At 36.7% G+C, this 17,123-nt stretch overlaps 1 protein-coding gene across 9 annotated transcripts in view; it reads right to left on the bottom strand.

Moving 5' to 3' along the window:
• Positions 1-17,123, bottom strand: part of LOC110019649 — a 73,602-nt gene that overhangs the window by 45,843 nt on the left and 10,636 nt on the right. For 5 of the 9 annotated variants that reach the window (XM_020717396.1, XM_020717399.1, XM_020717398.1 and 2 more), the window contains 3 exons: positions 12,150-12,224; positions 11,953-12,057; positions 11,407-11,447 (listed from right to left, as the gene is read on the bottom strand). In XM_020717396.1, the coding sequence (XP_020573055.1) occupies positions 11,407-11,447; positions 11,953-12,057; positions 12,150-12,224 (221 nt within the window). Of the gene's footprint in view, positions 1-11,406; positions 11,448-11,915; positions 12,058-12,149; positions 12,225-17,123 lie in introns of those variants that run through there. The other 4 variants (XM_020717406.1, XM_020717404.1, XM_020717397.1 and 1 more) reach the window with 4 other exon arrangements.

Here is a 17,123-nt window from a genome sequence, read left to right as displayed (position 1 = left end):
TCACTGAACTGCAACATATATGCAATCAACATACATTTTAAAATAGATGATTACTGAAACTTAAAAATATAATTACTCACTTAAATTACCACGAGAGTAATTATCTGGTCATTGGATAACATTTATGTTAATTTATAAAATCTAAAGAACAAATTGAACTTTAAGATTCAACCGAATTTTGTAATCAAATTATTTTTCTTAAATTAGCATAGAATTATTTACCTAAATTTACGGAGTCGTCCTGTGAATAGCTTTCACACACTTGCCTCGAAGTCACCACCTTAAGTAAACAACTTTAAATTTGTAAATATATTAGGACTTTATAAATTTTCGACTCATAAAAAAATTAAAACCCAAAAGTAACATTCTTACATCAAATAAGCCTCTCGACAAAGGCTTGTCTCTCCAAAATTGCAAAAAATTATTTCCTATTATTCCTATCTTCTCAATATTCCCTTCACCTTCAGCAATTGTGTTTTAAAACCCCTACGGAAACATGCAATCTATTTACAACACTTCCGACACAAGATCGATGCATCTAACGGCAACGGGAAACGAACAATGCACGAAAAATGAGACAAAACTCAATAAAAGCAAGATGAAGGAAATGAAGTCTCAAATAGCATGAAATAGGGTTTCACACTCATTGATTTCATCCCGAAGCCCTAAAAACTCGTCTGCGACTCTGTGCAGGAGCTCGCCACCACTGCGTGACTCAACTACAGTGTGGGATAGCACGGGGTCGTGACCGAGCGATAAAAAAGCGAGAGAGAAAGTTTGGGAAAGAAAATTGGAACTGGGATGCAGCATACTACATGTCGTGCGGCTTCCCAAGTGTCGTGCCATCACTAATCACGACTGTTGGCTTTGGTGCGATCACAGCTCCTCACAAAAACTATTGTCGAAAGAGAGTGAGAGTCGTGCAAATGAAATCGAGAGAGGGAGAGGAGATGCGAAGCTCTGAAATGGGATTTCCCCGTTCAACTCCATCAGGAGAATATATCGAGCGAGAAGGGTCGGTTAGGAATAATATCTTTTAATTCATTCATAATTTAAATATATATATATATATATATATATACATATATATATATATTGAATTGATCAATTTTTCGTGCAGAATTTTATAAAATTATTTTAATTGAAATTCGAGAAATCTTAAAATCGAGATATATTTTTCGTTGCTGAAATTTTTATCAAATTTATGAATAATTGGTTAACACAATCTCCCCTCATAAAATTTCGTCCTCGAAATTCATGAACTCCACATCAACAATGAAGATGAAACAAAAGTGATTACAAAAATTCAAAAGTGATTACAAAAATTTGTTTTGTTTCTTGTCAAATGATAACTGCAGCATAGCAAACTCTATGCATCAACATCAGCAGCAACATGCTCATCCGGCTCCTGATGGGTTAAGGAATAAACACTTGGACGAATGTTTTGACTTGGTTGCTCATTATAAGCCACAATTTCAGCTTCTGCTATCCTCTACTGACTACTTCAAGATGTAGATCCTTCCGAAAAATTCATCTAAACTGGATTTCTTCCTCAGTGAGCATTTGATGTGGTTCTTTGAAAATCATTTGTGCAATTTCTCCTTTGATGTCCAGATTGTCTACATAAGTAACACACATTCAACCCCAATAAACATTCATCACGATGTTGCTTCCCACACTTAACACAAGATTGTATGGTGCTAATACCAGCCCGACGAACATCTCCACTAGTGTAGGACTTTATCTTCTTCCCAATGGACTCTCCTCCTGCATAAGCTTTTGGTGTCACTTCTTCCGAACTGTTTCTTTTATGCATGTCTACGCTTCTAAGTTTGTTGGAAATCAATCTCCATCCGCCTAGCTCTCTTTACTAGTATTGAATAGTCTTCAATCCTAAGTGGCACTAATGGTTGCTGATCGAACCCTTCAATCCAGAAAGAAATATATGGCATTTCTACTCCACATTAGAAATTAACTGGGTGCATACCTTGATAACATAGTGAACTCCACTTTGTATTGCATAACCGATTGATCTCCTTACACCAACATAACGAATTTATCTTGCATTTGTCTTCTACCCGATAGTGCTACAAACTAATCTCTGAAGGTTATCACAAACTCGTCCCACTGCACCAAGTAACTTGTTCTACCTCCAAACTCCAGCATCTAACATTGTCACCATCATTCGGCTTCCTCCACAAAAGTAAAAGTGGCTAGGGCAATTCTCCTCTCCAGTGGACAAGACATGCCATCTATGATTTTCTCCACTCTCAATAGTCAATTGTTTGCTTCCACTAGCCCTTTTGCTTCGAAAAATAAAGGGGGTCTCATATATTTAAAGAGCTTTAAAAATTTATACATTGGTGGTCATCCACTGCTCCAAATTTGAGATCGAGAATTCTTAATCAACATTCATCATATCAGAGAAAGCATCAGCACTGACTGCGACATTCTGGGGTACAACAAAATCTACATTCTTATATCGAACCTCTTCCTCCGGATCATCCATAATTCTATAAAAAGATAACCATATAATTTACTTGTACTACATTAAAATTTTTAATTTCTATTATTTATTACTTAATACAATTATCTTATTCACTCTTTCATTAAGATTTATGTTATTTAATCTAAACCACTACTCTGATACCACTTTTGCACAACCCGACCCAAGGCTTAGAGTTAATCAAGATGGGAACGAACGATGGGATATTAGAAATCAATTTTCTGTTATTATAATTCTATCACAAACAATTTAATATTTAAATAATACATGAAAGAGCAACTAAAAAAAGAAATTAAAATTAACAAGTAGAAATTTGTGTTTCTCTGCTTATTGTTCCCACCTTCTGTACACATTTGTTCATCTTCTATTCATCTTTTTCAAATACTTAAAACATAAAAAAATAATATTAAAGTAATATAATGAGTTATCTAAAGATGATACAAGAATAATCACACTTCTAAACTACAGTAATTCAAGAAAAAGAATTAAATATGCATGTGAGTCTATAAAAAATCATATAATATGTTGGTCTTTCATATTTTTATAAGCAATATGATATATGCTAATACATGCGTCAATGACTTTTTTTCTAAATGAGCATGCACTAATCTTCTACATGCATTTATCTTAACTTTAATTTTACTTATACTCTTTACATATATTTTTATCTCTGTGAGGATCATCATCAATAAAATCTTACACACCCATTGGTCGATATTGTCCCGTCTGCTCTCATCAGCACAACGGTTAGCAATCTATACATCGCAATTATTTAGGGTGGAAAGACTCTTACCTGCCCATGGCCAATATTATCTCTTCGGCACAGCGATCAGCAATGTAAACATCACAATTGTTTGGGGAGATAAGCTCTTGTCTACTTGCCCTTGGTTGATATTATCCTGTCGTCACAGCCGCCAATGATCTAACCATCACAAATTTCTGGGTTAGTAGAAAAACTCTCTACTCGCGGGTACACTGACGTCCGCTGCCTATATCATTAGATAGCGAACTCCTTTCAAACATGCACACACAAGCATTCATATATAAGTTATTTCATTCATCCAACATATATTATTTTGAGACATTTTTATGTAATATACTAATATGTATATTTAATCTTACTCTGTTGTACAACTATCATTATGCATCTCTTATATCATTCATATATCTATTTTATGCATATCTCTTACCCACATATCATGCATATTATTTTCTATCATATATCTATCTCATGCAAATCTTTTACCCATATAATGCATACCATTTTCTATTGTGATCATCATGTGTATCTTTCCTAATATGTCAATCTTGCACATCATATATATCATACGTATCCTACCTCAAATACATATTTTTTATGCGTACCTTTCATATCTACCAAGATAAAGAAGCTATTGTAATAAATCTCACGGAATTGCAGCATACAAGTAATCAACATGCATTTTGAAAGAAAGAGGATTATTGAAATTTAGAAATGTAATTACTCACCCCAATTGCCACGAGAGTAATTAGTTGACCGTCGGATAACCTTTTTGTTGATTTATTAACTTTAAGATTCAACCAATTTCTATCAATCAAATTATTCTTTTTAAATTAACATAGAATTATTTACATGAATTTACAGAAGTCGTCCTACAAATAGCTTTCACACACTTGCCTTGAGCTCGTCACCTCAAGTAAAAAACCTAAAATCTGTAAATATATTAGGCTTTTATAAATTTTCGGCTCATAAAATAAATTTACCCAAAAGTAATATTCTTATTTCAAATAGGCTTCTCAGCACAAGTCTGCTCTCAAATGCTACCAAGAATTCTTCATTCTTCTTCCTATCTTTTCAATTTTCCATTCACCTTCACTGATTTTACTTTAAAATCACTATGGAAACATACACTCCACTTATGTCTATTCCGACGCAAGATCAACGTCTTCGACGGCTACTGAAAACGAACAATGCACGCAAAATAATGCAAAACTCAAAATGAAAGCAAGTGGAAGGAATATAAAGTCTTAAATAGCATGAAATAGATTTTCGTACTCACTGATTTCACCCTAGAGCCCTAAAATATTGTCTGCAGCTTTGCGTGAGTCGTCGCGCGACTCATCTACGGTGCAGGTTCACACGGTTTCGCGACTGAGCGCTGAAATCGCGCGAGAGAAAGATCGGGAAAGAAAATTGGAAGTGGGAGCTTACCTAGTTCGCTCGCCCTCACTGCTCGCGGTTGTGGGCTTTGTTGCAATCATAGTTCCTCATAGAAGCTACTGTCGAGCGCGACCGAGAGGGAGGGAGAGACATGCGAACAAAACCGAGAGGGGGAGAGTAGATGCGAAGCTCTGGGATGAGATTTCCCATTCAACTCCATCGAGAGAATATATCGAGTGGGATGGGTCGATTATAAACATTAATTGGAATTAGAGAGTTACTTGAGGGTTAAATTAGGTTAATTAATTTATAATTTCCAATTTTTATATCTTTCAATTCATTCATAATTTATTTATAGTATTATATATTAAATTGATCAATTTTTCGTGTAAAATTTAATGAAATTACTTTGATTGAAATTTGAGAGATCCAAAATTTGGGATATATCTCCGTCGTTGAATTTTTTATCAAATTTCTCAAAACTTAGTTATTACAGCAAGTATGGTTACTGTCCTGGATGGTGGTAGTGAGGATTTGGGTGGGTAGCAATGGAACAGAAGGAAGGCGGTGATCTCTGGCTGTCCTGGGAGGCGACGGCAAGGTGAGAGAGTTGTAACAGCAAAAACAAGGCTGGAGAGGGGCACTTTAGAAAATAACATGCAGGAGCGGGGGGGTGGGGTTTAGCTGGGGGGTTGCATGAAAACAGCAAGGCGGATGGGTTTCTTGGTGTCTATAGCATTACGGGATGTTTGGACAGCGACGGCAATGATGTTGTTGTGCTAGAACTATTGGGGTAACGAAGCAAAGGGAGGGGAAAGAGATGATGACGATTGGAACTGTAAAAACACCAACTTGAATGTTGTCCTGGGCAGCTACAGCTAAAGGGCGGTCATAAGTGGTAAGGGGAGAATGCAGAAGGGGGTAGGGAAGATATTGATACGCCTCAAGACCAAATTTAGCAAGCATAGGACAGTGAAACAGAAATAGATAGGTGAACAAAATTAAACGATGGCTGCTCTTACTAAAAACAAAAGAAAACAAGCAAGATATGAGGATGATCTATTATTCGAGAGGTAGATCAGTTCTCCCACAACCATAGATATCGCTAGGAACACCACACGAAAATGAAAAAACACAGCAGCCCAAAAACATACATAAAGAAAGCAAACCCTAGGTTCCCCCCTAATAGAATCCTCTCCCAGCATTTCAAAAATTTTCCGTCGTAACTTTCCCTCCAAACTCTCTTAATTTCTCCTCCTTCCATAGGTGATTATAGCCCTAGCGGACCCCACCCTTTCTTTTCCTTCTTCTGCGGCTCCCCATGTCTGTCCCGCTTCTTTTTGTCGCCAAGACCGCCATCTTGTGGGTTGGTTATAATGCCTTCAGCCGATCCAGGTTGGACCGGCTCATGTATAGGCGTAACAGTTACGCACCACCTGGAGAACAAAATACAGCTGAAGCGCCACCTGGAACCCTAGGAAACAGTTCTTGAAGCCAAGAAGAAACATCGGCAGTTGTTCTAACACAAAACACAAAAAAAGTGTTCTAAAATAGGAAAACAACAAACTTACAGACCTAGTGTAAGTATAAGTGGATTCCACTCACAGTAGGAGAGAAATCAATGTAAAAGAAGGGTCGACTGACCCTCCTGGACCAGGAAAAATTATTCCACACGGACACCGCATGCAGAAATTCATGCGGTGTCCGATCTGCACCACTCATCACACTCAATCAATTTTTTTTCAAAAAAAATGAAAATGGGGCCCACCGAAATGCAACTTTTACTGTGATGAGCGGTCCAAATCGGACACCGCAGATTGGACACCGCATGCATCTCTACATGTCGTGTCCGTATGAAATAATTTTTCCCACGGCAATTTGCGGTACCGTATCAGAGGTCAATCGGACACCGCATACATCTCTACATGTCGTGTCCGTATGGAATAATTTTTCCCTGCACCAGTCCAAGTTGCAATTTCCCACGGCAATTTGCGGTACCGTATCAGAGGTCACAGAAACGTCCCGGCAGGAAGTTCCTGTGTCACTCTTATCTGCATGACCTTCAAAACTAGAAATACCATTATTAAAGCCATCAAAATACAAATATGGTTAACCAATATCTTAGAGTATCATAAGGAGCTAGTATATCTAAAGAAATTGGATCAACGATCTTGTTTGGTGCTAAGGTGTGGACACCATATTTGAGCTGAGAAAACATAGCGAAGGCTATGATTCCACAGCAAGACCAAAAGTTGGTTCAAATTATTGTATATAAACCAGGTCAGAAAAATAAGGAATGATAATTAAGATGTTTGTAAGGTAAGTTATGACCATTTGAGTGTTCTCCTTATTGCTAAAACCAATAAAATATGATCTCTAAAATTCTTGATGAGCCATGAAGCATGCTATAAAGTTGTGACCAAAAATTTTGTGAGACGAACAATATAAAGTGATGACAAAAAAATAATGAAAAGCGAAAGTGAGACATACAAAAAAAATGAGAAAGAGAAAGACAAAGTAAGATAGAGAGAAAGAGAGAGTGATTGAGGCAGAGGAACGTCATGAAATTCCACAACTTTAATTTTTCATTGTTTTTAATAGCCATTTACTTTTTTATAATAATTTTCATTATTATTACATTCAAACCTTCTTCCTCCACCTCCTTTCACTACTTTAGCTAGTCAATTACAACAAAATATTAAAGAGACAGAGAAACAGAGAGTAAAAATCAAAAAATATATATATAAATAAATTCCATTAAAAAAATAAAATTTTAAAAAACTTTGATTTTTTAATTTGAATTTAAATTCTAAATTCAAATCAATTTTCTGTATTGGTTGCAAATATCTTACCCTTTTAAGCAATCAATATATCGTATCCACCATGTTTCCATCAATAATACATAATTCTCTCCACACCCTCCAATTAATTCTATAACAAATCTCCCAACTTATTTATTGTTTAAATGTCAAAATGAAATTTAAAAAGAAGTTTTCATCTTAATCTCATTCCAATTTTCTTCAAAAATTTTCCCCTACTGCCTTAAAGATTGGGTGTGACCGTGATACAAAGATTTCTCATAATCAATTTGAATTTATGTAGGGCATGTCTACTATGGAAGCTATACATTTATTGAGAGGCTTGATGAAGAATTACAGAGAAAATAAGGAGGATCTACATATGATTTTTATTGATTTAGAAAAAGCTTACGATAAAGTTCCAAGAGAAGTCCCTTTGTTCCAAGAGAAGTCCTTTGGAGAGTTTTAGAGAAAAAATGTGTTGATATGACTACTATTCAATTCATTAAAGATATGCAAAAGAGTTGTTACTTATATTCGAACAGAAGGAAGATTGGCCAAGTATTTTCTTATTTCAGTTGGATTACATCAGGGATCGACTTTAAGCCCATATCTTTTTGCTTTAGTAATGGATGCTCCTACTGGACATTTACAGGAGGATGTACTTCAGTGTATGTTTTTCGTTGATGATATCCTTCGTGTGGATAAAACAAGAGAAAGAGTTCGGGAAAAACTTGAATTATGGAAGCCTACATTGCAGTCTAAAGGTCTTCGTATGAGTAGAACTAAAACTGAATACATGGAATGCAATTTTAGTGGTAGTAGCTCTAGTGGTAGGGTTGTGACTATGGATAATCAAATTACTAAAAGGTGTGAAGATATCTCGGGTCTATTGTTTAGAGTGATGGTGATATAGATGGGGATGTTATTAGTAGAACTCGAGTTGGTTGAAGTGCGGGAATGCTTCAAACCTATTAAGATAAAAAAATACCACTTAAACTGAAAAGAAAATTTTACAAGATAGTGGTGATACCTGCAATGCTCTATGACTAGTGCAGCCAAAACGGCTCGTTGTTTGTGAACAGCTCGTGTTCGACTCATTCGCTAAGTTAACGAGCCGAACACGAACAACATGAACAAATATTAGTCCGTTCGTGTTCGGCTCGTTTTGGTTCAAAATACTACTAATCAATTATATATATATATATATATCTTTGCTGAGTAGTATTTTTAAAAAAATTAATTCACTACAAGGCTACAAATATTTATAATCAATTAAAAGTATTAATTAAGAAAATAGAATAAAAATTATTAATTTAGATTCAAATGATGTTTTAAATCTTGCCCCAACATCCTATGGCTAAGTGATTAGGGTTGTCAAAATGATTCTTTGTTCATGAACGACTCGTGTTCAGCTCGCTAGCAAACAAGTCGAACACGAACAAACTTTTTGAGCTCGAAATATAAACAAGTCGAACACGAGCTAAGCCTGGGCTCGCTCGTGTTCGTCTCGTTTACACCCCTATCTATGACACAAAATGTTGGCCTTTTAAAGGGAAGCATAAAACAAAGTTAATTGTTGCTGAGATGAGAATGCTTAGGTGGATGAGTGGCTTGACACTTAGAGACAAAATGTGAGATGAATATATCTGTGATAGGGTTGGTGTAACTCCAATAGCGCGCAAGATTAGAGAGAGTCGTCTTAGATGGTTTGGTCACATTAAATGTAGACCATATAATGATCTGATTAGTAGAGTAGATGTTTTAGCTTCGACTGATATTAAGAAAGGTAGAGGTAGACCTAAAGAGGCTTGGGCATTGTATAAAAAATGATTTTATTTTATTAGAATTAAATGAAAACAATAGGACGCAATGGAGAAAAAGGATTCATGTAGCCAACCCCACTTAGTGGGTTAAAGGCTTGTTGTTGTCGTCGTACCTAGACCCAATCAAACACAAAGAACCTATTTGGATTTACCCAGCATGATTGACCTAACATAACCCAATTAGATTAATCTACCCTACCCATATGTCCAAGTGAACAAACAGAAAGTCAGCTTTGGTCATCCAATGCTTCAATTAGATTGGATCTGCCTAGTAGTGTGCATAAAGACCTCATAGTTTCTAGAGTTGACTTTTCAGAGTTTCAGTATCCTTCTTATGATGTTTTTGTTGATGGCGCTATTCTTCCCACTGGTCAACTTTTCTTAGATAAACATTTTTACCATTCATCGCCTCTGCTTCACAATAGTCACTTTCATCCATAGGATGGATTTTGCAAGTTTTTAAGCAAAATTGAAGACATCCAATTTTCTAAACTCTCCATAATAGATTTCTTCATAGCCAATGTCAATTCTAGTAGTGCAAGTCCTACTTCCTTAGTCATGAGTTTGAGTTTTCAATATTTATTAATGTACATTTATCGACTTTGTCATTAAATTGGAAGTAACTGTTTAAAATCATTTGTCTTTTAGAACTGGTTTTATTTTTTATTTTTTTTCCTTTCTCTATTCAAGAAAAATTTATCATTCTGAATAAAGCTTATTAGTATAAATAATGCCTAGGACCATGTACTTAGATAGTTGATGATGGGATCAAGAAGTAGAATTTTTTTTGCACACTCTCTGTAGATTAATTCTTCCTCCTTTCAAAGTCAGAAGGCTCTTCTTCCTATTTCTATCTACCTGTTGCCTCCTTCCACTTGAGATATTCATTTATCTCTTCTTTTCAATCTTTCTTTCTTTTCACCTCCCCAATCTATTCTCAACAATCAAGATTTCCATGAACATCAAAATCTTTGTTTTGTTGCCTAGCTCATCATCACATTGTAATATGTGAAACAGTTGATGAAGAAAAAGATAATTGTCATGCAGGACAAGGATTACTCTCATGTGAAGACAAATTAACCCAGCAATAGAATACGAGCATTTTTCATGGCGTACTATGGTTCTATTAAGAAAATCTATTAAGGAGAAATGTGTGACATGCGATGACATTGCAGGCTATTGAATAAAATAGAAATAAGACTTCAATACTGAAGCTAATGGCAGATAATTAAACCTAATTAAATTATTTTTCAAATTCTTATAAATTATTCAGGGGCTTTTCTGAACTCCTAAAAGTAGAGTTTTTTTTATTTATTTTCTTTTTATTTAAGAGTAAAAGGAAGTGTCCTAGAAAATTTCCATTAGCTTCAAGTAACATTGAAGTCTTGCTCTCCACTGTACTTATATACTCCCCTCAGTTCCTTATGCTAGATTTACAATATCTAAATCATAGCCAAAAACTGTTAATAAGACTTCAATACTGAAGCTAATGGCAGATAATTAAACCTAATTAAATTATTTTTCAAATTCTTATAAATTATTCAGGGGCTTTTCTGAACTCCTAAAAGTAGAGTTTTTTTTATTTATTTTCTTTTTATTTAAGAGTAAAAGGAAGTGTCCTAGAAAATTTCCATTAGCTTCAAGTAACATTGAAGTCTTGCTCTCCACTGTACTTATATACTCCCCTCAGTTCCTTATGTTAGATTTACAATATCTAAATCATAGCCAAAAACTGTTAAATTGTTAGAAAAAAATCTCCTGAATCTTCAAATATTAATTCTTTTGAAAAAGGTTTCCAAAATGCTGGAAATTATCTTAATGGCCTCCCATAAAGTCTTACATCACCCAGAATGTTATGCAAAAAATTAGAACACCGTATTAAAATAAAGTTGTAAAACAAGGTGCGAGTCACAGCATTGGAATTGAATATAATAAGCATAAGAGAATAATTATCTAATAGGCCAACAAGAAAGAAGATTACCATGTACATGGCTATGAATCCACAATTCCACAAATTTTCTAAAAGAAAAATATTATTTGACACGTGCTATGCATCTATTTAGTTATACTAAGTTACCAAGGTCACAATGAAAGATTTATTGAGATTTTTCTGTGGCCAAAGGCTTAGAGAATCACCCTATCCATTGCACTGTACTCTTCAGAAGGTACCTGAAAACCTGCAAATAGATGGAGAATTTATATATTATTTTGCAGGCAAAAAAAAATTTTCAGGAAGATTTACATGCACACAACTCAATTCCTATATATTTACATATTAACACCTAAACTTCAATTTCTACATGCATGCCGCCGAATCCATGCATGATAAGGTGTATTTCACTTTTCAAAAGCTATAATAGTGGTATTTTTTATGTGATATGAAAGATTTGGGTGTTATAAATATAAAAAATAAAATTTAGCTGTTAGATAAGTAAATGCATAAGATTTGGATGGTATGTATGTAAATGCCTCAAACTTTTAAGACAAAACCTAAAATATTAAACTTCTGAGGCTAATCTCAGCACAAAATGTAAAGCCAAATCTTTTCTCAGAAGACTCGTCAACAGAAAAATTGTTTTGCAGAATGTTTTATTCAACAAAAAATAAATTAATTAAAATACAGCATATTAACTTTAAAAAAATACCATGGGAAATCATTCGGTACAGGGTTATAGAGCTTATCTGAGGATTGCATCGAGGAAACTTCATAAGCTATGGAGACAGTCATACTGATTCCCAATCTGCTAGCCAGATCCATGACTTCCTTCTGTGCACCAATTGGATCCACTTCAAGTCAAAGAATTTCAAACATGAACTAAGTGCATCAGAAAAATTTGACATTCCAACTTAGCAATGTTTGAATTAGAGAAGACTTAGACCTGCACCCATGTTTGTAATGATGCAAACTCGTTTCACAACAGCTTGAGGTATAATTAGAGACATCCACTCCAAAACTACATTTTCATAGAAATAGAGGATCAAACTGTATAACAGAGATGAAACAGTTAACAAAATAAAAAGAAATTATGCAATTTATTTACCTTCTACACGGCAATTTGTCTATGCACTACTCAGTTAATGGAATTTTCAATTTCTCTCAAAATAATTTAAGTCAAGCTTCATGTTAAATTTCTAAAAGTACCTTCACAATGACAAGTCGAGCCCTCAAATTTGGACTCCTTTGCAACAATATATACAATGCAAGCGAGTGAAGTCCTTTTTAAGTGGCAAGTCTAGAGATGGTAACTCTCATGAAGACAAATAAGGTTAGTCCATCCAAGGTGATGACTTGTCCCAAAATATGTCAAGGCAAAAGGATGAATAAGAATTAACACCAATATCTCATACTCACTTTATTTTTTTATTCTGTAAACCGAAATTCAATTAACTAGACAATTTAATTAATTTGCCACTATCCCTTCAATAATTTTATTAACACTTCAAATCTATCAATATGATAAATTTGATAAGTGCTAATTCAGCATAGATGTTCAATTTAGTTCTCAAGTTTTAAAATGCTCAAATTTAGTCCCCAACTATTAAAAATTATATAGAATTGGTCCTAAATAAAATTTTCCATTGAATTAATAGTTCCCTTCACATTTTGAAGTGTAATTTCATCGATTTACAAAATTCATGAAATAAACACACGAAAGGCTCGTCAATTATCACTAGATGATTCATACACAAAACAATCTCACCATAAACTTAAATCTTTGCTGCTCCACTCGTGTGGTTTCTCCCTTTTGTTTCACCATCGACGAAGCAAGCGACTCGAGGCGCATACTCATTCGATGCTTCTCCACTCGACGACGCAGTCTCCGTCCCCATCTATCTACGTCTCCATTTGTGTTGCTTGCGTCGACGACAAGGCTTCGTCTCCATCCGAGCGCAAATTCTTCCCTTTCGTTTTACCATTAACGAAGCAAGTAACCTAAGGAGAGTACTCATTTGTTGATTCTCCACTCAACGAAGCAGCCTCTGTATCTGTCTCCATCCGCGGTGCTTGCGTTAAAACATGGGTTCGTCTCAATCCGAGCGCTTGTGCATCCCCCCACCATCGTTCATTGCAAAGAGATATGGCTTCAATTTGCGTCGTTTCAACCCGGAGAAGCTGCGACTCCAGTTTGGTAAATACGACATTGTAAGTTTGCGAAGAGGAGTAATTCGTCGAAGAAGAAAAATCTAATATATGTGGGAAAATAAATTATTTAATCCGATTCAAAAGCAAAAAATGGAGGAAAATTGGGATTTCAGATTTTGTATTGTTTGCTTTTAATCGTATTTGAGCAATATTTAGTAGGTTTAGGCAAGATTTAGCTAAATCCAGCCAAACAATATATACAGTAATTTTTATGCTAGATATGCTTATAGATAATTACATAAAAGATGAAAATATCCTTCAATTCATGTAGGTAACCGTTAAATTGAATGAAAAATATGATTTATAACTAATTTGGAGCAACTTGTAATAGTCTAGGACTAAATTGGAGCATCCAAAAACTTTGGGACTAAATTGGTTATTTTGGGTTTTTACTCATTTGGCATATCATATATTACAAGTCTTCAAAGCTCACTTGCTTACTTCTAAAATTTTATTGAGTTCTAATTGCTCAGATTATGGGAAATGGTCATAAGAAAAGATGAGAAATTACATTTTCCCCGAAGGAACTTAATTAAAAGCAATGAAATTAGAAAGTGTTCAAGAAACATCTTTTGAGGAATTCCAGCTACTCTCTTTCTCTGAGTTCCTCTTAGCTCACTCCTTGTCGCTTAGAATATTCAATGCATTAAAATAGAAGAAGCATGAATCTCGCCACAGATGGTTATTCACTACATCATTCTTAAGTAAATCTAAGTAGAAGATGATTCCCTCTCAACACTTATTTATCACATATTTATATTCATCAAAATCACCAAATAATGGCACATTAGAAGCTTGCAAAGCTGACCCGGCCTTGTCTTCGTATAACTTCTTGAAGGAACCCTTTAACTCGACTATTTGGGCATATAGTAGTAGTAATCAAGCTAGTTATTTCCTTAGGATCTAATACTAGGTGATACCGGATGAAAGAGACCCAACCCACAAGAACAACTTTTATTAATAGGGAAATAGGGTTACACCAAACACGAACTAAAAATAGCATCACCAACACATAAAACAACACAACAAACACCTTGAGAATGCATCCCAATGGCGATGGAGTTTGCTAGGTGGATCAGGATGACTAGCTAGTAGCCAGGGTGGCGGCAGCGGAGGCGAAGTGAGAAAACTGCACGAACAGCCAGAGAGTTGGTTGTCCTGTGCAGCTACAGCAAGAAATTGGGGCAGAAATGGCAGGAGCAGCAACAGTTAGTTGTCCCGAGGCGACGGCAGCAAGGATGGGTGGGTCAGCAGCAATGTAGCAAAGATTCAGGCGGTTTGGGGTGGCGGGAAGGTGTTGGACAGCAAGGTAGACTGCTTGGAATAGGAACAAGGAAGATACCATCTCCACCAATGAGAGGAATACAAACGGAGTTCCATCCTAACCATCGGATACAGCCCTCGAGGGGGAAGAAGACTCCACATAGGAAATCTAAAAGAAGACTACACAAAAATTCTGAAACCTTGGACAGCCAATATACATATAAATAGGGGATAGATAAAATAGGAAGGATTTCCCTCATGGCAAGGTTCGAATAGGAAAAGGAGGGAAGTTGGGGCGGGAGAGGCAATTCCAAGGCCTCGAAATAAAAAGACGAGTGAAGCAAGGGCAGGATTGGTACGAGCTCGAAAGATGAATCCCGCTCTAATGAGCGGGAGCAGGGACCGGTCCAATCGGCCCCTGTCCAGACCGGTCCAGCCGCAAAGGGATGCAGAAGTTCCCGCGTCAGTAGCGGAAAGGGGAAGAAGGGACACCCCGCGTCAATCTCCGGAGGTTAGAGGAGCTACGACTTCATCTGTTGAAGCTTTTTGTTCTCGTCGGCCCTTCCTGGATCCCAGTGACGACTACACTGGTTCCCAAAGCATCTCAGGAGCTTTTCCCACTTGCGAGCATACCTCCCTATTGATCTGTTCTGGTTTGGCATAATCTGAGCCGAAGGTACACATCGACGTAGGTTCTCATGAGCCAAATTCCGAACAAGTAAATATCTCATATGCTTCTCATCTATAACAAGTTGGGCCTCAGCGGGTTTAAGGGCTTGCAAGAGGTTTGTTGATGAGCGATTCTTATTATCTTCTAAGTTTTCCCTCTGACTCTTGATGTCTTGGAAAACGGACATCTACTGTTGTGTTCCAATAACAAGAGCTTCACACTAGTCTTTCGTCTCTTCATGTAGAAGACTAGGTGAGGGCTGGAAATGTAACTGCCTGTTATGCCATTAGTTGGTCGTTACTGAAGCTGTCCATTGAAAGTTTAAATTCTGGCATCTTCTGATTTGTGTGACCTTTGTAGATCTCAACATGAAGTTATTCATCTTTTAGGAGGGCAGAACCACAATCTCATCAAAAGTCGCATGTTCTCATTGATTACATGGAGGAAAGACATTGGATGTATCCATAACAAAGGAGGTCCATGAGGGAAGATGTTATCAGATGAAAATTCTCGTTCGAACTACACTTTATCTACGGTGGGATTACCCAACTTTTCGACTGCTCGGTGAAGTATATTACTCCCCTGGTTGTGCATTCTGTCTCCACATGTCCAAATCCGTGGCACTTGCAACATTTTTTTGTTGTGACATATTGCGCATTGGCTTTGTTGGATAGTAGCAAGGGGGTAGCCTAGTGTTAAGGTCTCTCCACTTCAAACACTAGAGTCTGCAACTTTTTGCGATAATAAGTTTGTAGAAATTGGCGCTGCGTTTTCTGCTTCGCCTTCATATCTTTTCTTTCAATCCTTCAACCTTTTGGATCACGGTCGAGGAGAACTTCCCATTGCATCTCGTCTTCCGGTCTGTAATCCACCGTCAAAGTCCGCGTATCTCTCGCCGCATCTCCTGGGAAGCCTCGAGCATGTACCTCAATGGTGGCATGGCTATGTTTTAGGAATAGGAAGAAAATTTTTTGTGGAGAAATTTTAGGGAAATAGGAAGAGCTGGTTGAGGGTAGGAATGAAAAATTTTGGTTGGAGTGTAAAGCGGGCGCTAAGAAACCCTAGGATTGGACTAGGGTTGGGCTAGCTCTAATACCAAATGATACAGGAGAAAAGAAACCCAAAACACAATAACAACTTTTACTAATAGGGAAATAGGGTTGCAACACACACAAACTAAAAATAACATCACCAACACATAAAACGACACAGCATACACCTCGAGAGTACATCTCAAGGATGGTGGAGGCTGCTAGGTGGATCCAAATGATTAGCGGGGTTGGCGTCGACGAAGTTGAGGTGCGAAAGCTGCAGGAACAACTAGAGGGCTAGCTGTCCTACACAGTTTCAGCAAGGGATTGGGGCATAAACGACAGGAGCAGCAAAGGTTAGCTGTCTCGGAGCGGCAGCAGCAAGAATGGGTGGGTCGGCAACGATGTAGCAAAGATGCAGGTGGTTTGGGGTGGTGGGAAGGTGTTGGACAAAAAGGTAGACTACTGGAAACAGGAACAAGGAAGATACAATCACCATCGAGGAGAGGAATATAGCCGGAGCTCCACCATAATCGTCGGATCCAGCCCTCTAGGGCGAAGAATACTCCACACAGGAAATCTGAAAGAAGACTACACAAAAACTCTGAAACCTTGGGCAGCCAATATACATATAAATAGGGGATAGATAAAATAGGAAGAATTTCCCTCATGGCAAGGTTCGAGTAGGAAGAGGAGGGAAGTTGGGGCGGAAGTGATAGTTCCAAGCCTCGAAATAGAAAGAGGA

The sequence above is a fragment of the Phalaenopsis equestris genome, unplaced genomic scaffold (assembly GCF_001263595.1).
Source record: "Phalaenopsis equestris unplaced genomic scaffold, ASM126359v1 Scaffold000065, whole genome shotgun sequence".
NCBI lineage: Eukaryota > Viridiplantae > Streptophyta > Magnoliopsida > Asparagales > Orchidaceae > Phalaenopsis > Phalaenopsis equestris.
This window is presented reverse-complemented; position numbering and strand designations above follow the sequence as displayed.